Genomic DNA, 27873 nt, shown 5'->3' on the forward strand with positions numbered 1-27873 from the left:
ATTGGGTCTGTAGCATGCTGGGATGAAGGGCTACCAAGTTTGTTCAAATGAATGATCTCGACCCACTTTCAAGGTCACAGGGGTCAAATATATTAAAATATACAAACGACTTCTTCTCAATAAGCAAAAGTCCATGAGTGCTTATATTGGGTCTGTAGCATGCTGGGATGAAGGGCTAATAAGTTTGTTCAAATGAATGACCTTGACCCACTTTCAAGGTCACAGGGGTCAAATATGTTAAAATATACAAACGACTTCTTCTCAATAAGCAAAAGTCTAAGAGTGCTGATATTGGGTCTGTAGGATGCTGGGATGAAGGGCTACCAAGTTTATTCAAATGAATAAAGCCCACTGTTTTAACGACAGACTCACTGTTGTTAGAGTTTGGCTTGCTTTTTGTCAGATGACCGTTAAGGCCCATGGGCCTCTTGTTTGTTACTGCTACTTCTTGTGAAGTATTGGGTGGATCTCTCAAATTTCATATGTAAGTTTCCCTTGGGCCCTAGTTTATTTAATTACTGATCAAATAAACAAAATGGCTAACTAGAGGCCATCTTGAATTTGGCAGTTAAAAGATTATTATCATTTATTTTTGCAAAGGAATGATCAAACTTCATATTATCAAGAGCAAAAACAGGAGAAAAGGGAAAATATCCAACTTTTAAAGAACAAATAAAGATCAAACAATGATGGGTGCCAAAATCCCTCTGTAATGTGTCGTTTTCTATTGATGTTTAATCATATTTAAATGAAACTTTGATGTATACAAAATATTAGGCAGTTCTCCAGGAAATTGATTTACTCAGTAACTAAAACAAACAGATTTTAGTATCTTGGTTAAATTCTTTTTATTTATCACAGTTTTTCATTCATTTGATATAAACTATACTTTCGTTCTGTATCATAACATCCATCAGATCTTCCATAAGCTGAATCTGAGTCTCAGACAGGGTTATTCCAGTAAAACATCTATCTGACCCCAGGACTCCCAAAATAAACCACTCTTATACATGGTTCAGTACCCTGTCTAATCATTTATCTAAATTCAGTGAGTGGTACCCTCCTAGGATCGAATAGATGTTTTACTGGAAGAACCCTGCAGTATTAACAAATACAATGTCAACTCCTACCTGACAAAGAAACGTCAGTAGAATTCACTATACAACCATCAGTAAATGAGGATTGTCAGTTATAACAATGTTTTTACCATGATTTGATGCAGATGTCAGTAAATATTCTTATGCACAACAGAAACTTTTTTAAAATTCTCACTCATTCAACAACACTCATATCAAACACATTAAGAATTGAATAACATGATGCTGTGTCTTTACATGTAAAATCAGTCCCATGAACAAACCCAGCAAAATTAAATTATCATGATAGAAATCGAGCTTGTGTTCTTACAATTGTTCCAGAATTTGACATCTGGGCTTCATAATGACACAATCAACGCCTGTACCTTGATATAACCGTTGTGATGGACAAAATTGTTCGATTGAAAACATAACAAAGACTGAATCTTAAGTACCGGTCAAAAAATATTACCTTATTATTTAGTCAGTATAAGGATTTAAGTCCATTATGGACATACATGTACAATAAACACACTATCTTAACTGCTACAATAAATTCCAACAAGATCCTGAAAATCATGTCCCAAAAATCCCATGTTCTGTTGTGGTTTATGTCAAATATAGTCTCATCACAAGGTTTTCATATACTATATAGTAAATAGCAATGGTGGCCTCTTAACAGAGGACATTCAGTTGGTTTCAAAGGAATATATTTATAGAAGATTTGATTGTAAACATAATCCAATACATAAATGTATCATTATATATGTTTCCCTATTGATAAGATCTCTGGTTTATTTCCATGTTGCTGGAGAAGGACGCCCGCGTGCATCCTTGAATCCCATGTTTCCCTATTGATAAAATCTCTGGTTTATTTCCATGTTGCTGGAGAAGGACACCTGCGTGCATCCTTGAATCCCATGTTTCCCTATTGATAAGATCTCTGGTTTATTTCCATGTTGCTGGAGAAGGACGCCCGCGTGCATCCTTGAATCCCCTTAAAAGTCCACCAGGTCCCATCTTCTTGGAATCTTGAGACATTGCATCTTGTTGAGCAAGTTCCTCATCAAACCTGGAATACCAGCATTATATGAATTTTTACTTTAATGAAATATTAATTAATAAACAGTTACAGTGAGCATTTGTTTATGACAGCTTGAGGTTTTGTTATGTCATTACACACTTATTAATGATTAAATACACTTACAGGTTATATTATCTATAATGTCAACTTCTGACAATTTTATCACATATCGTGTACTTACAAAACATCAAAATTTCCTAATGAATCTTTAGATGGTATTCTGTTCCACCGTACACTGAAATGATATAAAAACACAAACTATGTAAGCATGTTCTTATTGTGTAATGCTAACAAATCTACCAACTGAAAATTCTGATACAAACCAGAACTATGATGAACTGGTCTGTTGTTATGTTAAGTTAAAAAAATTGGGGACCAATCATGATATACAGATTACCAATGAAACATTATTATCAAGGTATTGGTCATCAAGAAAACAATCATGGTTATCAAGCTTTTGAATACCATAGAAACCATAATGATAAATCAATGTTTGGCTACCATCAAAAACATCTTTATCATCCAACTTTTGGTAACCATAGAAACAACCTTCATTATCAATTGTTTGGTTATCCTGGAAACCATGATTACCAGCTTTTGAATACCATGGAAACATTCATGATTATCCAGATTCAGATACCATTAAAACCAACATAATTATAAAGCTTTAGATTACCACAGAAACCATCATATAGCATTATCCAACTTTAACCATTATGACTATCCAGCTTTTGGTTACCGTAGAAAACATCATTATCGTCCAGCTTTTGGTTACCATAGAAAACATCATTATCGTCCAGCTTTTGGTTACCGTAGAAAACATCATTATCGTCCAGCTTTTGGTTACCGTAGAAAACATCATTATCGTCCAGCTTTTGGTTACCGTAGAAAAAATCATTATCGTCCAGCTTTTGGTTACCGTAGAAAACATCATTATCGTCCAGCTTTTGGTTACCGTAGAAAACATCATTATCGTCCAGCTTTTGGTTACCGTAGAAAAAATCATTATCGTCCAGCTTTTGGTTACCGTAGAAAAACTTTTGGTTATCATTATCGTCCAGCTTTTGGTTACCGTAGAAAACATCATTATCGTCCAGCTTTTGGTTACCGTAGAAAACATCATTATCGTCCAGCTTTTGGTTACCGTAGAAAACATCATTATCGTCCAGCTTTTGGTTACCGTAGAAAACATCATTATCGTCCAGCTTTTGGTTACCGTAGAAAACATCATTATCGTCCAGCTTTTGGTTACCGTAGAAAACATCATTATCGTCCAGCTTTTGGTTACCGTAGAAAACATCATTATCGTCCAGCTTTTGGTTACCGTAGAAAACATCATTATCGTCCAGCTTTTGGTTACCGTAGAAAACATCATTATCGTCCAGCTTTTGGTTACCGTAGAAAACATCATTATACCGTCCAGCTTTTGGTTTATCATTATCGTCCAGCTTTTGGTTAAAAAAAATCATTATCGTCCAGCTTTTGGTTACCGTAGAAAACATCATTATCGTCCAGCTTTTGGTTACCGTAGAAAACATCATTATCGTCCAGCTTTTGGTTACCGTAGAAAACATCATTATCGTCCAGCTTTTGGTTACCGTAGAAAACATCATTATCGTCCAGCTTTTGGTTACCGTAGAAAACATCATTATCGTCCAGCTTTTGGTTACCGTAGAAAACATCATTATCGTCCAGCTTTTGCTTATCATGGAAACCATCAAGATTATCTAGCTTTGGATTACCATAGAAAACATAATCATCCTGCTTTTGGTAAAAAAAAAATATCATGGACCAAAAGAAAGCGATCTCAAAGCTGTATAAAACAATTTTTGAAAATTAATTTTGAATGATATTTTGTAGATTGAAATGTTGCTATGCAACAATTTCATGTTTCAATAATGATTCTTTAAAATGTTTGATATTCCTCTGTAAACTATAGGTATAATTGATATTGAAAACAATCCTTGATTTGTTTTCTGGATTTTACAGAGAATCACTTACTCTGGCATCTGTCCTGGTTGTATGACAATGTTTATGAGGTCATTCATCAGTTTGTACTTCATGATTCTGTCACTGGATGTTGTACTGGTCAAGGAGGGTGAAGCATTGACCTAGAAATCAACAGGAATAAGATAAACCTGATGTTAGTATACACAAATTCCTTTATGTTAAAGTGTTTGTTGACATTGAATAAAAAAAATATTTTGTCTAAAAACAACCAATACAACAATTGTTGCAGTTTTATTTTGTCATAATAATTTTATTGTCGCAACAAAGACCAACAACAATGATCTAGAACATAGGTCAAGATTGGTGCCCTTGGTGAGTGTAAATAAAATCTTAAATCTACATCATGAACATCCCACAATTGTATAAAATAACATGACTAGTAAAAATACCCAGTCAAGGTTCTGATCCTGTTTAGACTTAACAATCATTAAGCATTTTGTTATGTATACTAACAGATTGCAACTTTTTCACAAGAAACCAGGGGGAGCACTAACTCCCTAAAGGTAACTACACTGGAGACAGACTGCAATCTCAAGGAAATGTGTATATAATCTGTAAAACAATGCAGTATATATATCTTACCTCAATAAGCCAGGGCTTGAGATTGTCATCAACAATGTAGTCATATCTACAAGTAAAAATAGAATGGCAATATATCTATCAGCATATACAATATATATATATATATATGTAGAGTTTTATACAAAGCTATGTTATTAATTCTGAATGAACACTGTATTAAATGTATCAATTATATTTTCTATACACATCATCTGTCATAAACACAATAACTTATTTGTTTATTTATTGTTCAATACATGTATCTTTCTTGTCAGCCTATATTCTATGATTGACAATATTTGTCAGTGAGCTCCAGAATGAATAGTCAACATACCCATAACATTCAAAACAGTGGCGATCATTGGATATCACATTCTGAAATAAAACAAACGATTGGAGTCGGTAATAATGTATTGATACAAAATGCATGGGCTATGTATTTGTCATATCATTATTTGTAGAAGTCCAGATTACTGACAAATCATGAATTTTTGTGGGGTGTTTATATCAAGTGATTACATAGGTACTCCTAATTCATGTCCATGTACTTTTTGGAAAACCACAAAAATAGAGCCCCACAAAAATAGATGATTTTACAGTATTCACATTGTTAAGAATAAGTGTGATTTTTTCATGTGAACTTTTGAAATTTACTGCATGTACTTTATAATGTATATACATAGTCATAAGGAAAATAATGTCTAAATGTGAGTTTTTTCCTCTCATGAGAAATCTAACAACACATGAGGAAATCAGGTAAGGAAATTTATTTCTACCCTCAGCTAACATAAAGCTCATGTGCAATAAAACTGCATAACATTTTAACATCATTCTAGAGAGTTTTACCTGTTAAACTTATGTGCTCTACAGGAGCTTTGGTTAGAAACTTCTACACAGAAAGAAGATGTTTGAAGATTTAGTACTTTTAACAGCTTAGATCTTGAAAGTGTATTTTGGTAATTTATTTGAGCAACTCTTGATAACTTTCCACCAATGGTATTTAGTTACTGGTCATGCATAACTCTGATTCTGTAACATTGTTTGATGTATTAGGTATTCTATGCATTTGACCTGCAAATCATATCTTTGCTTCATGGTTCTAAAGAATAAGTCATTTAAAGCTTACATTAGTGACAGACATATGCTGCCTTACTATCTAACCCTACAGGTCAAACAAGCTTTTATTTTGCAAATTGTATCATAAATTGACTTACTGACGACATAGTTTGAAACGAAAACTCACCGATACGGCCTTTAAAGAGTGCACTGTCTGCCAGTTGATTTCATCAAACAGCTTGTCTGTAACCTATTAATGTAAGTAAAGGATAAAATGAATTCCATTAAAATTTTCTTTTAAACAGTACATCTGATATCCTATTCTTTAAGTTTCTTGTTGTTTGAAAAAAAATTCTGGCAAAGAAAAAATGTGATAAACCATCAAGAAAATTTCTAAATTTCATTCTAAGAACAAATTGTACAACAGACTTTTTATGTATTATCCTTATACCATATTGTGTTTTTAGAGCATATATAATGAACTCACATCTTTGCCACGAGTACTCTCCAGAAAAAGACGGAGATTCTGTATCGTCCATTTCCCACCATGTACTGCATTGTACTCATCCTGTTGAGAAAATACCAGGTATTTAATTATTACCCATGCATACTGTATTAATATACATATGATTCAAAGTAAAAAGAAAAAAAAAATCCTGCTTGACTTACCCCCTGTTTTTGTATGGAAACATTGGTCAGATGAACAAACATGTTGTCAAGTTCGTTAATACTGGCGTTGTATTTCACAGTACAAAACCGAGCGAAGCCCAGCCTGAACCTGTCAACAACAAAGTGAGAGACAAATAGATAAAATCCATAGAACATCGTAAAATATGTATGCCCTGAAGAAAAGTTCAAAACCATCACAGATTGGTATGATTGCATTTTTATTATTCGAACATAATTAAATCTATTCAGACCCAAGAAGAACATGATAGTAATTACCATTACTGTATTTTTTAGTGGACAAATAACATTCGTGTTCAAAACACAGCAGCAATAAAATCAATAATTTCCGACTTACATGTAACATTTTAGTGGGCGGAAAGATGTCACCAACACATAAAGACGCAGGTCAAATTTCTTTCCTCCAATCAGAAGAGGGTTGTCAATGTATTTAGATATTACGTAGGTGTCTTTAGAGGTCGGTGGTGTGAAACTAGAGAAAACGTTCAGAATTCATAAACAAGGAATATCAATCAAACCAGGGACACACATAAACATGTACTGCCTGAAAAATATATATTGATAGTGCAAATATGACATGTCGAATTTAACAATGTCTGCATTTTATGAATTCAGAGAACTGTAGTTAACAGATCATACTTATTGGAAAAATCTCATACAATGCCATACCTACTATGTTCATAGCTCTGACCTAGATTAAAATGTTAAATCTCCTAAGGAGAAATTAATCAACTAAAGTTCACTTAACTCTTCTTCTCAATTACAACTTTTCAACTTTTACATGTAACTACATTTCAAACAATTTTATCTAGCATTATGTCTATTGAAATCTGTCTCAAGCTATGTTTTTAAATAAAGCAAGAAAAAATTGACAATCCTATTAACAAAATCAGATTTACACAGTATGATCAGACAGGTTAAGTACCTTATTAACATTGTAAACCATGAACCAGATCAATATCTGTTATCTTTGTTAGAAAAGTACATCACACATCCACAGTAGAATACATTACTTAATACTTTACATTGATTTTACACAAATACCCCAGTACATACTTGCTTGTTTTGCTATCCCTCGACCATTTCTTCAGCTGAGATAATTTATTCACCAGAAAAATCCCAATTCCACGAGCTATGAAAAATTGAAATATAAGATTAAAAAATTATCATACTAAGATACCATGGACAAGTTAATGTGACAAAGCAGGTAACATGCATTATTTTGCAGGTACCCTGAATTACTTAATGGATATCCTAAATTATTTAGCAGATATCCTGAATTACTTAATGGGTATCCTAAATTATTTAGCAGATATCCTGAATTAGTTAATGGGTATCCTAAATTATTTAGCAGGTACCCTGAATTACTTAATGGATATCCTAAATTATTTAGCAGATATCCTGAATTACTTAATGGGTATCCTAAATTATTTAGCAGATATCCTGAATTACTTAATGGGTATCCTAAATTATTTAGCAGATATCCTGAATTACTTAATGGGTATCCTAAATGATTTAGCAGATATCCTGAATTACTTAATGGGTATCCTAAATTATTTAGCAGATATCCTGAATTACTTAATGGGTATCCTAAATCATTTAGCAGATATCCTGAATTACTTAATGGGTATCCTAAATTATTTAGCAGATATCCTGAATTACTTAATGGGTATCCTAAATTATTTAGCAGGTACCCTGAATTACATAATAGGTATCTTTAATTATTTTCCAGGTATACTGAATTACTTAATGGGTATCCTAAATTATTTAGCAGATATCCTGAATTACTTAATGGGTATCCTTAATTATTTAGCAGGTACCCTGAATTACATAATAGATATCCTTAATTATTTTCCAGGTATACTAAATTACTTAATGGGTATCCTAAATCATTTAGCAGATATTCTGAATTATTGCCAGGTACCATGAACTACATGTTATCAGGTTTGTTGAAATATAAAAATATGAAAGTGTAATATTTATATAAGAACTGATCTTGTTTTTTCAATATATGCATATTCAAAATTAATATTACAGTATTGAATATATTTGAAATTAACATTGCAATTTGATAAGCCCTAGGTACTAATTCTACATTTACACCTGATCCAGTGCTAGGTGGTAAAGTAAAATACTGTATGTAAGTTATTCTTTGTCTGGTGATAAGCCCATCCACATTCACTGTGATTGATGTAGAAATGCTATGAAATGATATATCAATAATCCCACATCCTTACTTTGATTCAGAGGTTATTTGTTGCCTTTTTGGGGTAGTGGGCTTATTGGACAACCTTTTTCTTTGATTTTGGCCAAAGGTCAAAATGTAGGTCAGAATGTATCACTTTTGATAAATGACACACCACCTCATTAGGTGAACATATACCCAGGTCAAAATGTAGGTCAGAATGTCTCACTTTTGATAAATGACACACCACCTCATTAGGTGAACATATACCCAGATCAAAATGTAGGTCAGAGTAACCTACTTTTGATTCACTCAAGATTCAAGAGTTATTTGATCACTTGGGCACACTAATGTGTGTGACAAGAGGTCAGCGTAGAATACAATCTTCCCACAAACCACATCACCATGCTAAACCCATATCCCAAGTATTAAGTTCTAATGGAAAGTAGTGTAGCAGAAGATAGAGCCTGGAAAAGATAGCAGAAAGATTGAAGAATGCACAGACAGACCAGTTCCTTGTCGTGGACTATTAACAAATATGCACAAATGGATATATACATATACATACATATATATATTTAAATGAATTTACCCTTCCCACAAGGCTTCATAATCCATGTTGTGTTGGGATTTTTCCGAAATTCCTCCACAAACAAGTTATAATCTGCAGGTAACATGAATGTCTGGGGAATAAAGTCTGAAAATAAATATCAAATGGTAAATATTCAGAAAACATACATTCCAAAAGACAATTACATTAACATAAATGTACTTAAAACAAGCATACTTAATATTATTACTGAATATATAAAGATGGTGCTGTTTGGTGGTAAATGGAAAAAAAATTAGTGTGTAACTGATCCTAATGGAGCGATACAATTAACAAGAATATCTAACAATATAGTTTCATCACCAATGTGTTATGGTCATTTGTAAGTTTGAGTGGTTAAGTCAAAATCCCTGAATGAAGCCAGTTGAGTACTGATAAGTTCCTATCAAACAGTTTTACCATTCCTTGTAATCTACCATAAACCATCTCTAACTGAAAACACCTACAAAGCCTTTCAGAAATAGTCTTGGATAGATCTTCTGATCTCAGAGTCATGAAGGATGTGTAAACAATACAAACTGAAGAAGATTAGCATTGTTCCATACCTAAGTGTATGTAGCGTCCAAATTCATCCTTCTCTGCGAGAGGGTTCCCTTCCTTGTCGAGATCTTTACGATATCTCTTAATGTTTTTCACCATTAGATCTTTCCTTGTTAACTCCACATGGTTTGGGAAATGGTTAATGATTCTACAAAATATAACAGTACAATACAACAAATGCTATCCACATCCCTATATCATGGTTTGAATGATAGTCAAATCCCTTAATACAGCAACATGATTACAAGTGTCTCAGACACTAAGATCATCAATTTTTGTAGGTGATTTACTTTCGCTGATTCCGTGGGAACTTATTCATACGTCCAGGTCATAAATAGTATAAATGCTCTGATAAAGCTATATTTATCCATAAAATCTAATGTCCATGAAATAGGAACGTTTTGAAAAAGCACAAAAACTGAGCTCCACAAAAGTATATTATTGAATATTGAGCTTAGTACAGGAAATCAAAATTACAAGTTTTGTCAATTCCTCTGAATTTCAAGATACAGTGTATTTACTGACTTGACAGACATGGGCTTATTGACACAAAAAACACATACATTTTAAATTAATGTTTAGGAATAGACAGTTCTACAGCATAAAGACATCATAATAAGCTTCAATGCAAAGCTTGTGTGTGGACAAGATCTCAGAAAAGTTAACAGAAGGATTACTGACTACATAATGCCTTATATCATTTATTATTTTATGTAACAAAATAAGCAAATCAAATATTTAAACTGGACAGCAATTATAATAACTGTGTTTATAAAATTGAATATTATAATATTTATTTTACATTTGTTTCATTAGCACATTGTAACAGTTGTACATTGTCACCAGTGTTTGTTTACAATGTACATTGTATCAGTTGTACATTGTCACCAGTGTTTGTTTACATTGTACATTGTAACAGTTGTACATTTATTAGTGTTTGTTTACAATGCACATTGTATCAGTTGTATATTGTCACCAGTGTTTGATTACAATGTACATTGTATCAGTTGTACATTGTATCAGTTGTACAGTTGTACATGTCACCAGTGTTTGTTTACATTGTACATTGTAACAGTTGTACATTTATTAGTGTTTGTTTACAATGTACATTGTATCAGTTGTACATTGTCACCAGTGTTTGTTTACATTGTACATTGTAACAGTTGTACATTGTCACCAGTGTTTCTTTACATTGTACATTGTAACAGTTGTACATGTCACCAGTGTTTGTTTACATTGTACATTGTAACAGTTGTACATGTCACCAGTGTTTGTTTACAATGTACATTGTATCAGTTGTACATGTCACCAGTGTTTGTTTACAATGTACATTGTATCAGTTGTACATTGTCACCAGTGTTTGTTTACAATGTACATTGTATCAGTTGTACATTGTCACCAGTGTTTGTTTACATTGTACATTGTAACAGTTGTACATGTCACCAGTGTTTGTTTACATTGTACATTGTAACAGTTGTACATGTCACCAGTGTTTGTTTACATTGTACATTGAAACAGTTGTACATTGCATTAAGTGTTTGTTTACAATGTACATTGTAACAGTTGTACATTGTATTTTGTGTTTGTTTACATTGTACATTGTAACAGTTGTACATTGTATTAAGTGTTTGTTTACATTGTACATTGTAACAGTTGTACATTGTATTAAGTGTTTGTTTACATTGTACATTGTAACAGTTGTACATGTCACCAGTGTTTGTTTACATTGTACATTGTAACAGTTGTACATTGTATTAAGTGTTTGTTTACAGTGTACATTGTAACAGTTGTACATGTCACCAGTGTTTGTTTACAGTGTACATTGTAACAGTTGTACATGTCACCAGTGTTTGTTTACATTGTACATTGTAACAGTTGTACATGTCACCAGTGTTTGTTTACAGTGTACATTGTAACAGTTGTACATGTCACCAGTGTTTGTTTACAGTGTACATTGTAACAGTTGTACATGTCACCAGTGTTTGTTTACATTGTACATTGTAACAGTTGTACATGTCACCAGTGTTTCTTTACATTGTACATTGTATCAGCTGTACATTGTATTAAGAGTTTGTTGATGAAAATTATGGGGAAGTTTTATGGTTGCCATAGTGATCTCATTGAGAAATACTCTATATCTTTGTTCAACATGAAGCTGGACATGTTTGATGCTCCTTAGTTTGTCTGTTGGTTCTGTTGTTGTTTAACTTGTTCTCATTTGAGAATGTGACATTACTTACTTGGATTGACCAAGGTTTAGATGGTGGGTGTTGTTGATGAAGCAGAAAACACTTACACTTCTGGAACACTTGGCCTTAATTTCCTTGAACATTTTTAGGAGTCTCCATGTAGCTCTTTCTTTTGTTCATATTTTGCCCTAGTTTTATGGAATTTGAGTTTGAATTATGATTAAGAATCCATGTTAGTATTTTCTCAATGTTTTTTGTTTTATTTGTATATTGCAGTATAAAGAAGGTCTACACTGTGTATACAAGTAAATTTGATATTTATAGGTCTACAGATTTTCCTCAGTCAGATCTATAATAATGAATAATTTAAAGTTGACGACACAGAAACACTTGATGTGTAGCTCACATTACTGTTGGGTGTTTATTGATGGTCACAGCTGTATTTGATCAAACAGATACTATTAATGTTGTTGATTAAATATATACATGTACACTACAGTACAAAATCAATATCTCTATGGTTATTTTGTCTACTTTGTTATACAGGATGTTGATCATTATTAACAGTCAACAAAGGGTCAAAATATTTGTCAGCTTGAAAAGCTAAAAAACATTTCTTTTTACATACTGAGATTTAAAAGCATTGCAATTCCTGCCATCAGATTTTCATTGAAACATGTTTTAACAGTCTTAGTGAAGATTTTCTCTTTCAATACTTCAGTATAGTGTATCTTGAAACAAATTTATTCAGTAAAGAGGCATTTTAGAAATTTTCATCAACTCTTTCACATGATTAACATTTATTAATTTTCTACAATGCCAGAAATTATTTTGATGAATCGTAGGTGAAAATGCATTTTTTTTCTCTTTAAGATTATTTGTTTATTTTACAAATCATCTACTGACTTGATACAATGCTGAATACCAGTGTAACAGAGTATCAGAGTTCATAAAGTACACTAATATGCAGCTTATCTGATTACCTAACAGTATATAATTACAATGTTGATCAGGCAACGTTCTCTGCCATGAGATCCACGTGTATTTACTGTGTCTAACAACTAGTTAGTACCAAGTGCAACAGGTTCCAGATAACAAAGATATTTAAGTGAAACGTGCACATAGCATCCCACAGATTTTGAAAGTTTTACTTGGGGACAAAAGCAACACCTGAATATGAAGACTGAAAAGTATCCTTTAAAAACAGCAAGGCATGCAGGTATGACTTCAAACAATTTAACTCATTGATGTGGAAATAAGTTTAGGGGGCCACCATGTTAAATTTGTGGTGGGCTTATTACTCAACAACTAGCATTGGTGGGTGAGTTAACTGCGAGACATGGTTTTATTGTAGAATAGATATGTGTAGTATGCTGATACATACATGTATAAGCATTTTGTACTTTCTATATTAATTAGCATTAGCCGTGCATCACTGGGTTTGTTTACTGGGTCTATCACCATGTGAAAATCCAGGGTCATTTTGCGGTGGGAACTCCTTGAAGTAATTGGTGGCTACCTCATTCAACAACATACCAGAGGCCCACCAATTATTATCAAATGTAATTAGGGAAAAAAGTTTTGAGCTAGAACACAACCAGCACAAGCCAGTCACTTTTTTCAGCTTCATGAAAAATACAAATTACCACAGGTAGGGAGTGTCAAACCACACACCTCAGATCTTCACCTGAAGTCATGTAGTCAACAGTCTATCGACTGAACTATCACTGAAGAAAATGGAGAAGAGGGAGATGATAGGTTGTAATTTAACTTACTGGTCATCTGTGAGTCTGTATCCAGAATCTATACTGAAAATGTTTCTAACACTCTGGACATTGGCCCTGAAATATAAAAATTACATCTCTTCAACTGATAACCAATAAAAACACATGTTTTATGAAAAATTATTATTAACTAAAAAATGATTCCCTAACACAAATATCCTGCAGGATTTTATTTCACCTTGACCTTTTTTTAAATGTGTACTAATAATAGGACACAGATAGTTTCTTATTCTTTAACTGAAACATGATACAGATTTTCTATGAAAACATTATAGATTTGATAAATACATATTTTTTTCCTTCCTTCATACAGGAGAAGGGAACGTACCTATGACAAAGTGTATTTGATTTTAATGAAATTGTAGTGTTTTAAAGAATATTTCATAATGTTTGCCTATTTTCATTATTTATGTCTTAAATGCCTCCATTATGCCTTTTGGCAGAAACCATATGGTCTGTATCTATGGTTTGCTGTTTGCTATGAGTACTTTTCCTACAAAATTGAAATTGATAATGTGATTGACAGAACTTTCCTACTCACCAGTAAAAGTTCCAGTCATCGTCTTGACTAACAGGTATCCAACCTCTGGCCTCAAAGTTATTTAACAGGACAGACTTGTCCATGTCACATGCATACTTTAATCGGGCCATTTTCTTGTCTTTTGTTCGTCAAAACTGTGAAAATGTCATCGTTACATCTGAATAAAAGAAAAAAGGAAAAGAGTGATAAATTACTATGTAAATAATATTGTAGTATTCTGAATCAAGTGAAGTTCTGAGTCCGTTCAGAGTAATAGTTTTGTCTTTGTAAATATTTAGTTTTCTGATAGTTTGTCTTAATTGACTTAAATTTAATTAACTTTACTAATCTCTATATATGTTGCTTTCTTTTTAAAATATCCACTAGGTAGTAGAAATTCAATCAATCTACATGTTAAACTTTGTGAAAAAATTCTACAGGTCTCACTTGTAATAAAATATTGCCTGACTCTTCCAAAATTGTCTCCATTGTAATGACACATTTCTTGCAACTACCAATATGCCTCTCTTGTAATGACAATTTGCTCAACACTTCCCTCAGGTATGCTTTGTAATGACACACATGTCGAAACCACCCACATATCTCCCTTATAATGAAACATTGCTTGATATTTCCCACACCTCTTGTATTAATATATTGCTTGAAACTTCCCACATCCTTTGTAATGATATATTGTTTGAACTTCCCACTTCCCTTGTAATGATATATCATTTGAACTTCCCACATCCTTTGTTATGATATATTGTTGACACTTCCCACATCCCTTGTAATGATATATCGTTTGAACTTCCCACATCCTTTGTTATGATATATTGTTGACACTTCCCACATCCCTTGTAATGATATAATGTTGACACTTCCCACATCCCTTGTAATGATATATCGCTTGACACTTCCCACAGTCCTTGTAACAATATATTGCTTGACACAGCCTGCTACATGGATATGACATAAGGTAGATAGTAGTTTCTGATTTTAAATCTTAGATTGAGTTCAGTAAAGTATCAGGTCCATTACTACTGTATTTCATGATGACTCGTGCATCGTGATAAAGGTTTAGGATCTTGTTTAACAGTTATGATCAAAATTTGCTGTTTTAGTTTTTATCCATCCACACTTATAGTCATTTCAGGACAGTCTCCTTATACACAGTGTATGCCAGATGAGTGCATGTGTGAGTTATTGGATGCATGTATGTTCGTGTAAGCTTGTGGTATGTAGAATTGATGCTAGCTTATAATGTTACCACATTAAAGTTAGTCAGCAGGATTCTGATTAAATAATCAGATTATTTTATTTTTGTCTTTTTGACATTCAGTAGACAATTAAAACTGAAGACACACAGTCAGAACCCTTTGAACTATACTCGAGTATTAACTTCAAAAGGCTTTCAGCAGGATACCCCATCTGGTCACATCCTGCTGAAAATGTGCAAACCAGTGTTTGACTGGTATTTCTCACCCAGCGAACAGAGCAGAAAACCTTCCTCACAGGGGTGAACACAACTAAAGGCCAAAGTCAGCCAGTATAAAAATAAAATTAAGAAAAAAAAAGTTGTTAAAAATAAGAAAAAATATAATAATCCAAATTTCCCTTCAGTCAAGCAGAAGAGTGACAAGTTAGAAATAGAAGGATCACTAATTCAAACCAGGGCAGGGACAGGGTTCGCTAGTTTTCCTTACTTCTTCCAACTATAAAATTTGGTTCCACTGACCACTCCAAGAGTAGAAGTTATAAGAGAAAGAAATGCTTACTTGGAGATATCCATTCTGGGTTGTGATTTTGTCGAGGGTCAAAGACTTGTGAAGGAGAGAGTAGTGTAATAAACAGATTTCAGGTTGCCTTACATAAACAGTTAAACATAGGTAATTTGGTGCAAAATTCAAAATGTCATTTTCCTTGTATGGGACAGACAGAAAAAAAATGAAAAAGAAAAAAGTTTAGACATAGTTTTTGATGACAAAATAAGATTTAGCCATCATGTGAATCAGTCCATCAACAAAGCAAATCATCAGCTAGTCTGATTTTAGAACCCTCATCTTCATGGACACATCAGTAGTCTTATCACCTCACAAAAGTTTAATTAGGTGTGGTCTCCATCACTTAGGAAAGATCAGACAACAATGGAAAAATATCCAACATAGTCACAAAATGAGTATACTCCAATAGTCACAAAATGAGTATACTCCAATAGTCACAAAATGAATATACTCCAATAGTCACAAAATGAGTATACTCCAATAGTCACAAAATGAATATACTCCAATAGTCACAAAATGAATATACTCCAATAGTAACAAAATGAGTATACTCCAATAGTCACAAAATGAATATACTCCAATAGTCACAAAATGAATATACTCCAATAGTCACAAAATGAGTATACTCCAATAGTCACAAAATGAGTATACTCCAATAGTCACAAAATGAATATACTCCAATAGTCACAAAATGAATATACTCCAATAGTCACAAAATGAGTATACTCCAATAGTCACAAAATGAGTATACTCCAATAGTCACAAAATGAATATACTCCAATAGTCACAAAATGAGTATACTCCAATAGTCACAAAATGAGTATACTCCAATAGTCACAAAATGAGTATACTCCAATAGTCACAAAATGAGTATACTCCAATAGTCACAAAATGAATATACTCCAATAGTCACAAAATGAATATACTTCAATAGTCACAAAATGAGTATACTCCAATAGTCAGAAAATTAGTATACTCCAATAGTCAGAAAATTAGTATACTCCAATAGTCAGAAAATTAGTATACTCCAATTGTCAGAAAATTAGTATACTCCAAAGAAGACCTATCCTACAATGCTAGATGATAAAAGTTAGGCTTACCGCAAGAGTACAGATATAAATACAATGATATCACTGAAATTTACAAGCTATTGAATACCTGTAATAAAGACAAGCTGCTGAAGCAGAGGGTCTTTACAACATCACCTACAACAATCAGAGGCAACAGCAGAAATCAGAGTAGGACCACAAGCACACAGGGAACATTTAGTAGACAATTGGTGAATTCATGTAATTTACTGATAAATATTGCAGTTGAAAACCCTACTCTGAACACTTTTAAAAGCTTTGTAAATAGGCACTGGTGCAACATACCATTTATGTTTTACACTAGTTTTTATACTGCACAATCAGATAACAATGGCCACAAAATTTACCAGAATTTGCTGACATCAGCTAATCATTGACGTCTTATTAACAGGTAACTAGAGACCCAAGGGTCGCTAGTTCAAACCTTGGTGGGACAGGTTCTCCTTCCTATTGGTTGGGCACAATCACTATATGGGTAACAGTCACAATCTCTACAAAGTCAGACTCTGTCATTGGGAGAGAAAGTGGAAAATAGAGTTCCATCCAGACAAACGCCAAGTCATTTCCATCACCAGAAATAGAAACCCCCTTGTCCACCCATACAAGCTTGACACACACAAACTCCAACATGTGTCAGAGGCCAAATACTTGTCATCCATGTCAACAACATCACTACGAAAGCAAATAAAACCTTGAGATTTCTAAGGCAAAATCTAAAGATTTCAGAAATCTAACATCAATGAAAAAACTTACAAGTCTTTAGTTTATTTTCAACTTGAATATGCATGTTCAGTCAAGGACACATAGCTGAAAAATGACACTGACATGATACAGATGGTTCAGCACATGACTGCCCATTATGTTACCGACCAACATCTTAACATTTTAAGTGTTGGTAACATGTTTGATCATCTTAAATGCAGATTGCAGAAAAGACACAAGGATGAACATTCTATATAAAATATGCTGTGGCAAATTTGCAATCAATCCCAAACCTTTGGTTCCCACTACAAGATCTGCAAGACACTATCATCAAAATCCTTTCCAGACTATCTCTTACAGAATGTCCATAGGAAAAGAATTTTTCTTTCCCCACACAATCAATGATTAGAATAAACTTCTGCCTGAAATTTCATCAGCAGACACATCTCCATATTCAATTATTAATTCTGTTTTTCTCCATTCTTGGTACAGCCAATTAAAAGGAACAAAACCTACAACCTGTTTAAGATAGTAATTATCTGGTAGAAGTAGAAGTAGTTCTGCATTCGAGGGATAGTTACTGCTTGGAGTAATCAGTTCGTTACATATATGTACTATTAGTATAGTATTAACATGAAAATCTGCCTTCTGCTACTGACTCTCATATTTAACTGATTTGACAGGGCAATAGTATACATGCAATCTATAAATCGTAGCGACGACATCGCAGCTACATGAACACAAATTCACTGGTAGTAAGATTAGCAGGTGCCCTAATCACCATTATGTTTGTTAAATTGTAGTTAGTCTTCCTTTGCAAAATTTTGTTGGTTGGCCAAATTATAACATGCCATAGAGTTACTGTTGTAATGACAATGATCACAAAACATGCAAGTAAGATAAATAGATAGTAACTTAATCCAGATGAAGCTTGATAAGTTATGGGAAAACCAAGATATCATTTTTAATTATAGAGCTGATATATCAATATAGAATGTTTAATAGTAATTCAACGGAACTAAAAGCTGGACATATTATTTTGATTTGTACATACTATATTTATTATATGAAATATCATGTATATATATTGTATGTTTTTTGAGACCAGAGTAGAGGATAGGTATATCCTGTTCTGGTAATAAACTTAACTTAACTTAATTTAACTTAACTTAACTTAACTTAACTTAAGCAGACTTTCTTTTCATACATACCTGTTCCTAATTCAATAATATCAAAAGAAAATGCTTGAACTTGCAGATATACCGGAAGTATGGAAGGCGTCCTCAGCAACTCGTCAGTCTCGCAAACGGATGTTCACAATAAAATAATTTATCATAATTGTTTACTATATACAAATATTTTTATTAATAAATTGTAGTCTTTTATCAAAAAATATCCGATAGCTATATTCAAATGCACCAAACTACCAAATCTCGCCAAGTACGTTATGACATTTCTAAACATCCAACATGGCTGCCGGTGGAATCAAGGATAAAGAATCTCCGATAAAACTACGCAAACCCTTCACAGGTAGAATACCACCAAGTCCTCTCGGTGCTACACCAAGACCCCATCTTCCACAGGTTTACAATCGCCGGTATACCGGGACATTCGTGTCCGAGTATGCATTAAGTGAGTCATACAACATGTTTGACAGGCGAGAAAGTCGTCGTGTCAACATGGCATAAAAACATACATGTTGTGTGTGCGTATATGGCCAATGTTTTGATATTTAGAACTCTCTTTATTAACACAATCAGTAATAAGTACTAACTCTGCGTATATTGGATACACTTATCTTCTGCTTGTTTACTAACTGCATTTTCTATCACGGGTTATGTTTATTTTCTGACATACATTATATTTAATGCACTCGTATTCAGAACGTTTCAAGGCATTGAGAGTAATTGTAACTCAGTTGCAAAGGAGCAATGGGATATAACAGTGATCGCGATCATGTAGGAGCACTATTTTACATTTACTCGCAAGCCTACGAAAATACTCTTGTATGCTTATTCTTTGAATACTTTGTGTGTACTGCAATCAAATGACGCCATATTAAAATATGTTTATTTTGCTGTGTTCTCAAATGATTGCATAAATATAAAGTGTAGCATGTGCTCAGATGATTGTTTTCCCTGAAAAATGTTTGATTTATTATAAAAAGGGAATCCTTTCCTCTTTGAGTGATGCTGTGGGAATGTAAATTTTAATTGTATGACCTATGTATGATAGCCCATGTCCATAATTCATAATATCTGTGTAGGCAAAAATGGCTTTTCCAGTGATAAGTAGTGGTTGACTACTACCAAGCAAAGTGTTCCCAAATGATGCACACATAAGACAGGGATTTTGGAAATGAAGTCAGACAGAAATGCAGCAATGTCATAGCTACCTAGTAATATTATTAGCTTGGACTCAGTTTTTTAAAGGGGGAGGGGTTTGGTGAAGGAGGATAGGGTTAAGTTACAATGATGAAATAAAAGTCTTGAAATTTGTATGTATTCTGCATGGAGTTTAAGTTAAGTGGAGTGCCATGTTCTTTACAAACTTTTCCCCCCAACTAACATGTATTACAGTCTTTATAAAGACTGTTGATGCAGGGACTGTGGTAGCTAAGTCCTTAGATCAACAGACCATCTTTGCTGACATAGTTGTGTCCAAAGCATTTAACTGAATTGCTGTGGATGGTATATGATAGGTCTCCCATTTATTGTTCAGTGATCAGGTTGCCACCAGCAGCAAGGAGATGCTGTCTCAAAATGCCTTATAATCTTGGCTATCCTCAGGGCTATAAGACCAACAAAGAAATTATTCAAGTTCATTTTACAATCATTTACATGTCAAGTATTGAAAATTTATTATGTGCTTTTATCAACGCTACATAAAGGAATTTCCACAACAGTTTTAATGAGGATGGACATTGAATATTGAGATAGCATCATCACATAATTGGGGTGTCACATTATATTAACCCAGAATATTAATCTATACTTCTGATTGCTATGTTATATTCAGACATTTATCAAACCAATTTCATTATATTTGTATCTATATCCCTTAAGTTTCATGCAAACAGCATTGTATCCAAAGTTCTCTCATATGCTTCTGTGCCAGGGTAGGTATTTTGACAGACATATGTCCCTCAAAATGTCTGACATCTGGCAAAGAACCTTTTTTAGTCTTGAAGAAAACACAGACTGTCTGCAAAGAATCTTTTTGCTCTCAATTTCATGACATTTGAAATATTCTTTTAAAAGGGATAAAACACCTAGTAATAGAAGTTTGGAAAATATTTTTTGAAATAGTGATTAGAAAATATCGGGAAAAATTCCCATAATCTTTCTTCTCTGCTTGTTAATTCATTTGACTATTTACTGTAGTTTTACTAAAATTGTTATTACATGCATGTATTACAAAAGCCAAAATTAACCTATTTTTTACCCTCTTTATCCCAGCTTTAGAAAATTATTGTGACCAACAGTTTCCTTGGTCAATAATATTCCCTTAAATAGCAGTCTTTCATTGGAAAGTGTTAACTTTGTAAGTCATGTTCAGGAAGTACCTTGAGGAAGTATTGTGAAATTGTGGCCAGGATGTACATTGGTTATTTGATATTTTGCCTCAGGTTATCTGACATGCAGTTAGTATAAATCTGCTACTATACATGTTAGATGGCTTCCTTACAGCTATATTGTTTATTTAGTCAATATTCAGTAACAGTTTCAGTTCAGGAAAAAGATTGTGGTATTTTGCCGTGAGATTTGTTTTTTCTGTTTCCTTGTGCAGCTCACATATGGTTGAGTTTTGTGTTCATCAATATATACACACATTTTTCTGGTGCTAATTATCAAGCAGTTGTCAAGTTCCAAGTTCAGAGAGATACCTCAAATATATCAAAATGATGACCAAGAGATCAGGTAATGTCGGCCAGTGATTGTTATATACCTCCAAAATGAAGTGAGGGGGTTGCTGTAATCAAATTTTCCAGCTGTTCAACGACAAAATTTGTCTGGCTATGCTTACACTCAAATTTAAATGTGTGGTTTTTTTTTTTCAAAATTTATGTGATGTGTCAGTACCACATGACCTTCTGCCATTTAGAGTGATTTTGCATTCAGTCTATTTAAGGGATTTATGCCCCTTTCATGTGAAAAATAAACACAACTCCTGGTGATGCATTCATTTATTTTTCTAAAGTATTGCATTACAACCGTCATTTAAAGAATTATCCCTTTCTGTGCTGTTGTGCAGCCTCAAACAGTTTTGCATTTTGACCCATTTTGGAAGAATTAAGTCCCTTTGCATAAAAAATTTGTTTAGACTTTGCTCTTTCTAAAATGAATTTGTTTTTTATGTTTATATTATATTTGATTTTTTGGGTCACAAGTTCCTCTTTCTTGCAGTAACATATAGTACCTACTTCATAGATTTAAGTCCTTGTACATTGTTGATTAAACAGAACTCAAAGCTCATACACTACTGGGCACAATATGTAAATGGCAATCCTGGAAAAGTGGAGGGTATTCTTCTCTACCCTTCATTGACAGCTATACTTGTAAATGAAACATAATGTACAAAGAAAAGCTTCAAACGTTTTTGATATTTCTCAGGTTAAATACATTGCACCCAGCAATGATTTATTGTTGTGATGTTCTATGGATTTCTAAATACAATATTAAGTTTTTTTGTTTGTTTTTTAAATAAGCAGAGAAGTTGATGAGGATAAAAGACCTTAAAAGCCACACCAACATTCATCATTGAAGGAGACCTTTCCATATTTCATTGCCTCATTATCAGTCCCAAGATCTACTTTTAGTGTTTAAGTTTTGTAGCTTATTTAGCAAATTTGATATTCTTCCTAACAATTATCAGCAACGTGTCATTGTCACATGTTCATGCCTCTTATAAATATGTACCAGTATGTTAAACTTACTGATCACCATTTTATTAAGGGATGATCAGTAATTCCTGTAGTAATATGGCATGGAAATATACCATGAAGCATTGCTAGCTTTATGTAAAACATAGATAGCTGTCACTTATTGTAGTTAGGTGTCACTAAATTTAGTTCATTGCTTTCTTCTCATCTTCTTAGCATATACCTTGTTGTAACAAATACAAATGTTGTCCCTATTTTATCTTGTTTTAATTTCGGTAACTGTGTACCTGTATGCATTTTTATGAATATAATCTATATAGAAATATAGAAATATTTCCTCATGAAAAGTTTTGTTGTGACCAAAAATGATAGAAATGTTTTTAATCTTATCCTTTAAGTTATTTATTCATGCTTATTTTGTGGTACAAAATGAATTTGCATTATCGTACATTTCTTGGTAGATAGTAATTAATACCAAATTAAAGATCACCTCAGTATTATTTCAATGCCAGAGCTGGGGATGTAATGAAAAAAACCTAGGATTCAAAGCTTACTTATTGCTGAATGAGACAGCTGTGGTGATAAGAAGCAGCTTATTCTGTACCGACTCATTGTGTTTATGACACCATCATACCAGATTTCACAAATAGTGGATTATTTAATTGATGTACTTTTGTTGATTTCCTTTTTTCTTTTTTTTTATAGATGACTGTGACAATAAATTTACCCAGCTACGAGAAAAGAGTGAGCCAGAAAGTCACAGTAGTACTAGATCATTCATCATACTCGGATTCATCTTTATTGCCTCCCTTCTTGCTCTGGGAATTGTTTACCTCAAATTCCCAAAGCTTGCTGAGTGAGTAGTTTTTTCATGGTCCTCTCACAGAGTTGTGTTATCTCTGTAAAAGACAAGGAAGTTCACAGGTTTGTTGTCATCTACGATCTGTATCAGTGTTTTCCCTGACCATTTTGGCACATATTGGCACCTGGCATAGAGACCAAGGAACATAGACAGCAACATTTCATGTTGTCACTTAAAAAATGCCAGATTTGATTTGAAGATTTTTGGAATTTTTGGTGAAATTAAACAACGTACAAAATAATTGGGAATTTAGACCCAAATAGACATGTATAGGCAGGAAAAACACTGTTTACATACATCTTTATATATGCTAAATAAATCATTTGTAAGAAAGTAAGAATTTTAGAATACAAAATCCAATGTTTATTGAAATCTTTGTATTTCTATATGTTTGATAGATTTGTTATCTGAGAAAGTTTATTTTACTAATGAAAAAAATATACTGATGCATTTGCTATTGATTCACAACATATGATCACTAAGTTTACAGTAAATATAATATACCTTTTGTTAAATATTTAATTAGAATGTTAGATAAAAAACATGTACAGGAGTTTGTGAAAGACAGAGCTGTGTAATCAATACCATGAATGTTATCGATAAATAAGATATATATCAATCTATTTTCAATGAAAATTGTATTATGATGAATATTTGAAAGTTGTATCGATCGATTGTCATATTTTTGTTTAACACTTGATATTCAGCACTTTCTGTTTTATTTTGTGTGAGGATGTCAGGAACCCAATGGAGGAAATTTTGACTGATTGTGCTGCGAAATGATACATTATGATTAAATATTGCTAGAAAATTAAATAATTCAACATTTATCAACAGGTTAAAATATTACAATGTACATGTTTTATCTTAATTTGTTACAATTCAGCAGTTTGCAATTCTAGTACATTAACAGTGTTTATGGTATAAACATCTCCAAGCTGTTAAAGATAGGTGCTTCCAAACTATCAAAACAAACAAAAAAAATATGTCTACATGTTCATTAATGCCAAAGAACTATAGAATCTCATTAATGCGCTTGTCACTTTTTATTTTCAGGGATGAAAAACAGTTTATCAAACTTCCTAGAAATATAGATGATGCCAAGAACCTTGGCAAAGTGTTGTCTCGTTATAAAGAGGACCATTATTACCAGGTGTTGGGAGCATATTTTATTGTATATGTATTGTATCCTTTTTTATATATACAACAAACTGGTATAATTGTTAAAGAGGAGTGTAAGATTTCAACTAAGTTAACTGTTTAGAAATTAATTTTTTAATTTTTCAAATATTATTTAAAATAATGCTCTAAACTTTTGATATGCAGTTTGTGTATGTTTTCACATCACTGGTTTGTAGTGTAAACAGAGAAAATTTACTGAAAATGCTTCTGCTCCAAAATATTTTGAACTGTGATCAACAAAATGGTCTTTATATCATTTCATTTATTTATAGAAAAACAATTCTTGTATGTAATCAAGTGTATAACACTGTTTTGAATGTGAGATTTCCTTAACCCAGCCTCAGTTTACAGTCCTTTGCTATACCTGGCTCCATATTCCTCAGTATATTGTCAGGTTTCCTGTTTTCATTTTCTATAGCACTGTTCCTTGTATGTTTGGTGAGTACTCTCCCTTACTCAACCTATACTGAAACTACTTTCTGGTGTAAATGCCAGTGAAGATGCAACACTTTGAACCAATATTCACATTATCATATGTGTAACTGAATTGCCTCTCATTTTGAAATGCGAAGCTGTGTTTGAACTCTGTTAAATTTTCTTTGTCAGAATACCATATAAAATTTCTTTCGCAGTCACTCTCTTCTAATATCTTAAAAGGCGGACAATGTTCAAATTCTCGCACAATTACAAATCACAAACTAGAAAATTTGTTCTACTTTTGCTTGCATTGTATATTTAATCCTTTTGTTTCAGTGTTCAGCTTTAGGTGCCTCCTTTTGCTATCTATTGTCCTATTTAGTTGGACGACGACTTGTACAGAAATACTTTCCTGAGAGAGTAGCTGAATGGCAATCTCATGTAAGTTATATGTCAAGCTATGTGGGGAAGAACTTGTGGGTAAATTCAGAGGATTGCTAGATGGCAATGTGTGTTGTGCATGATGAATTGAGATGATAACTTAATACCAATATGTATTTAAGTAATACAGTTAAGGTTGTTCAGAGATAATCAAAGTTATCAAATAGTCGGTGTTGTTTTGATTTAGTTTTAGTGAGGATGTGAGTGGTTGTAACATATCTGATGTTTACATGAAATACCAGTAGATAGGAACTGTTGTAATTCTCCTGGTAATAAATCCCATCGTGCCTTTAGATAGGACTCTCAGTTCACTGTGTCTGTCTGCATCCTTTCTGTAAATCTGACTGTTCATTTTTATTTTTTTTAATTCAAACAGTAAAATTGTCTCTTACTTTTGGATCGTACCTTCAAATGGTTTCTTTGATTGTGATGAATTTCGTGTGTTATTTTATCCAGGTGAATAGACATAGAGAACATTTATTGAACTACATCATTTTTCTGAGAATCACACCATTTTTGCCAAATTGGTTCATCAACATCACTTCACCAGTGATCAACGTTCCTCTTTTACCATTCTTCTTTGGAACATTTTTTGGTAAGTTTGATTTGTAATCTCAGAGTATGTACATGTATACAGAAGGAAAACACTTAAGTGATACATTTTAATTCCATTTCGTGGGGCGTTGACCTATGTGACCTTAGGTGAAGATCTGAGGTATATAATTCAACCTTTCTAATTTTGGCAGTTTGTGTTTCTCAGGAAGCCAAGAAAAGGACCAATCTACTTTTGTGATTGTGTCCTTGAGAAAGGCCTGTCATGGGCCTCAGGTATATTGTTACGTATTCACTTGCTACTTTGTGATGACCCTGCCTCAAAATGATAATGCTATTCACGAGGCCGTAAACTCAACAAACTAATTACAGGTAGCCACTTTGGTGGTAAGTCATTATACCTTAAATTGGTGTTTTTATTGCTGAGAAATTGACATTTGGGATAAGTCTTAGAGGTTAATGTGTCCTTTACCATTATCCATCTGTTTGTCAGAGATACAACATTGTAACGTGAACTGACACCTAATTGTTGAAAAGAAGAGATAATTCATGCATTACTTAATTTGAAAAAACAATATCCTGTGTCATAAGTTTTTACATGTGATTCCCGTATACCAATCAATTCCTCTGTTGTGTTTCTCCAGGAGTGGCACCTCCATCCTTTGTTGCAATCCAGGCAGGGACAACATTACAAAAACTGACGTCTTCAGGGGATGCAGTCTCCTGGTCTTCACTCATTGTCCTCACACTGTTTGCTTGTCTTTCTCTCCTTCCTGTTTTCCTGAAAAACAAACTTAAGGCCAAGTTTGATTGATAATTACTGTAATTTAGATCCTGTTGTATTTATAATGCATAATGTCAAATTTTTGTACAATGACTTGAACAGATAGTGGTATACATTATTTAATCATATTGGTGATAACTCTCATGCCACCTCCTAGGTATATGTATTCTATAGGTAGTGAATGAATTGAAAATTATCATTTCCCGAGTGACAGACCTTCCTAGTTATATCTGTTGTGTTTGCCTAACCATCCCCTAAAATTTTGGATATGACATTTTTATCACCTCTTTTCCTAATACATATACAACAAACATATCTTTCCAGTCTAAAAATATGATGATAATATTGGGGATTCATTGTCATCACTTTGAATAACGAAAATGACTGGACTGGACATTGTCCAGCTCATCAGCATTAATTTTTGAAATGCTTATTTGTTCAACCCCATTATTGAAGGATATTATACTGACTTCAATGTATTACATGTGGTGAAATCTTTACTATTAAAAATATATTGTAGACAAAAGGTGTGTCCATAATGTAAACACACACTTTTTACACTATAGCCAGGTTTTAAAATGTAAAACTTTTATTTTGGGCAGTCATTAAGAATTTGCAGTTTTCTCCGTTTTAGTTTGATGATCTGTAAACATCAATGGCTACGCAGTATATTTCTTGAGCAACATAAAAAAAATCAATTTTGAATATTTTTCGTGTGTTTTTCTTTTTAATTATTTTATCAAAATATGTTAGAATATACATATTATATATATAAGAATATATTAGGTATTAGAAATCAATACTGTACTATGAAACATTATCTTACATCCATTTAACATTTTCTTCAAAGAACTTTATCTTGAAGAACCATAAGTCCTGG

At 33.0% G+C, this 27873-nt stretch overlaps 2 protein-coding genes across 2 annotated transcripts; one reads left to right on the top strand and one right to left on the bottom strand.

Annotated features, from left to right (window-relative positions):
- Nucleotides 1-862: 862 nt before the first annotated feature.
- LOC132565704 (polyglutamylase complex subunit TTLL1-like) lies at nt 863-14433 on the bottom strand. Its single transcript, XM_060230402.1, has 14 exons — nt 14324-14433; nt 13774-13839; nt 9815-9957; nt 9252-9356; nt 7531-7606; nt 6812-6946; nt 6457-6565; nt 6275-6355; nt 5975-6037; nt 5066-5106; nt 4753-4798; nt 4162-4271; nt 2342-2395; nt 863-2148 (listed from the first exon to the last, which is right to left on the bottom strand). Exons 1-14 carry the CDS (start codon nt 14431-14433, stop codon nt 2025-2027), a joined length of 1263 nt encoding a protein of 420 aa, XP_060086385.1. The 3' UTR covers nt 863-2024.
- Nucleotides 14434-19342: 4909 nt separating this feature from the next.
- LOC132565715 (transmembrane protein 41B-like) lies at nt 19343-27504 on the top strand. Its single transcript, XM_060230417.1, has 7 exons — nt 19343-19505; nt 23461-23611; nt 24674-24802; nt 25144-25237; nt 25553-25657; nt 26114-26252; nt 26854-27504. Exons 1-7 carry the CDS (start codon nt 19343-19345, stop codon nt 27021-27023), a joined length of 951 nt encoding a protein of 316 aa, XP_060086400.1. The 3' UTR covers nt 27024-27504.
- Nucleotides 27505-27873: the final 369 nt, after the last annotated feature.

This window comes from Ylistrum balloti, unplaced genomic scaffold, assembly GCF_031769215.1.
Source record: "Ylistrum balloti isolate Yb309-2 unplaced genomic scaffold, AGI_CSIRO_Ybal_v1 Utg369730, whole genome shotgun sequence".
In the NCBI taxonomy this organism is placed as follows: domain Eukaryota; kingdom Metazoa; phylum Mollusca; class Bivalvia; order Pectinida; family Pectinidae; genus Ylistrum; species Ylistrum balloti.

Coding starts and splice junctions, on each gene's coding strand:
- LOC132565715 (XM_060230417.1), top strand. CDS start 19,343: ATGGCTGCCGGTGGAATCAAGGATAAAGAATCTCCGATAAAACTACGC. Junction 24,803..25,143: donor TATTTTATTGTATATGTATT/GTATCCTTTTTT, acceptor ACCCAGCCTCAG/TTTACAGTCCTTTGCTATAC. Junction 25,658..26,113: donor TAGCTGAATGGCAATCTCAT/GTAAGTTATATG, acceptor TATTTTATCCAG/GTGAATAGACATAGAGAACA.
- LOC132565704 (XM_060230402.1), bottom strand. CDS start 14,433: ATGGCCCGATTAAAGTATGCATGTGACATGGACAAGTCTGTCCTGTTA. Junction 6,947..7,530: donor AGGGATAGCAAAACAAGCAA/GTATGTACTGGG, acceptor CGTTTTCTCTAG/TTTCACACCACCGACCTCTA. Junction 4,272..4,752: donor TCAAGCCCTGGCTTATTGAG/GTAAGATATATA, acceptor GTTGATTTCTAG/GTCAATGCTTCACCCTCCTT.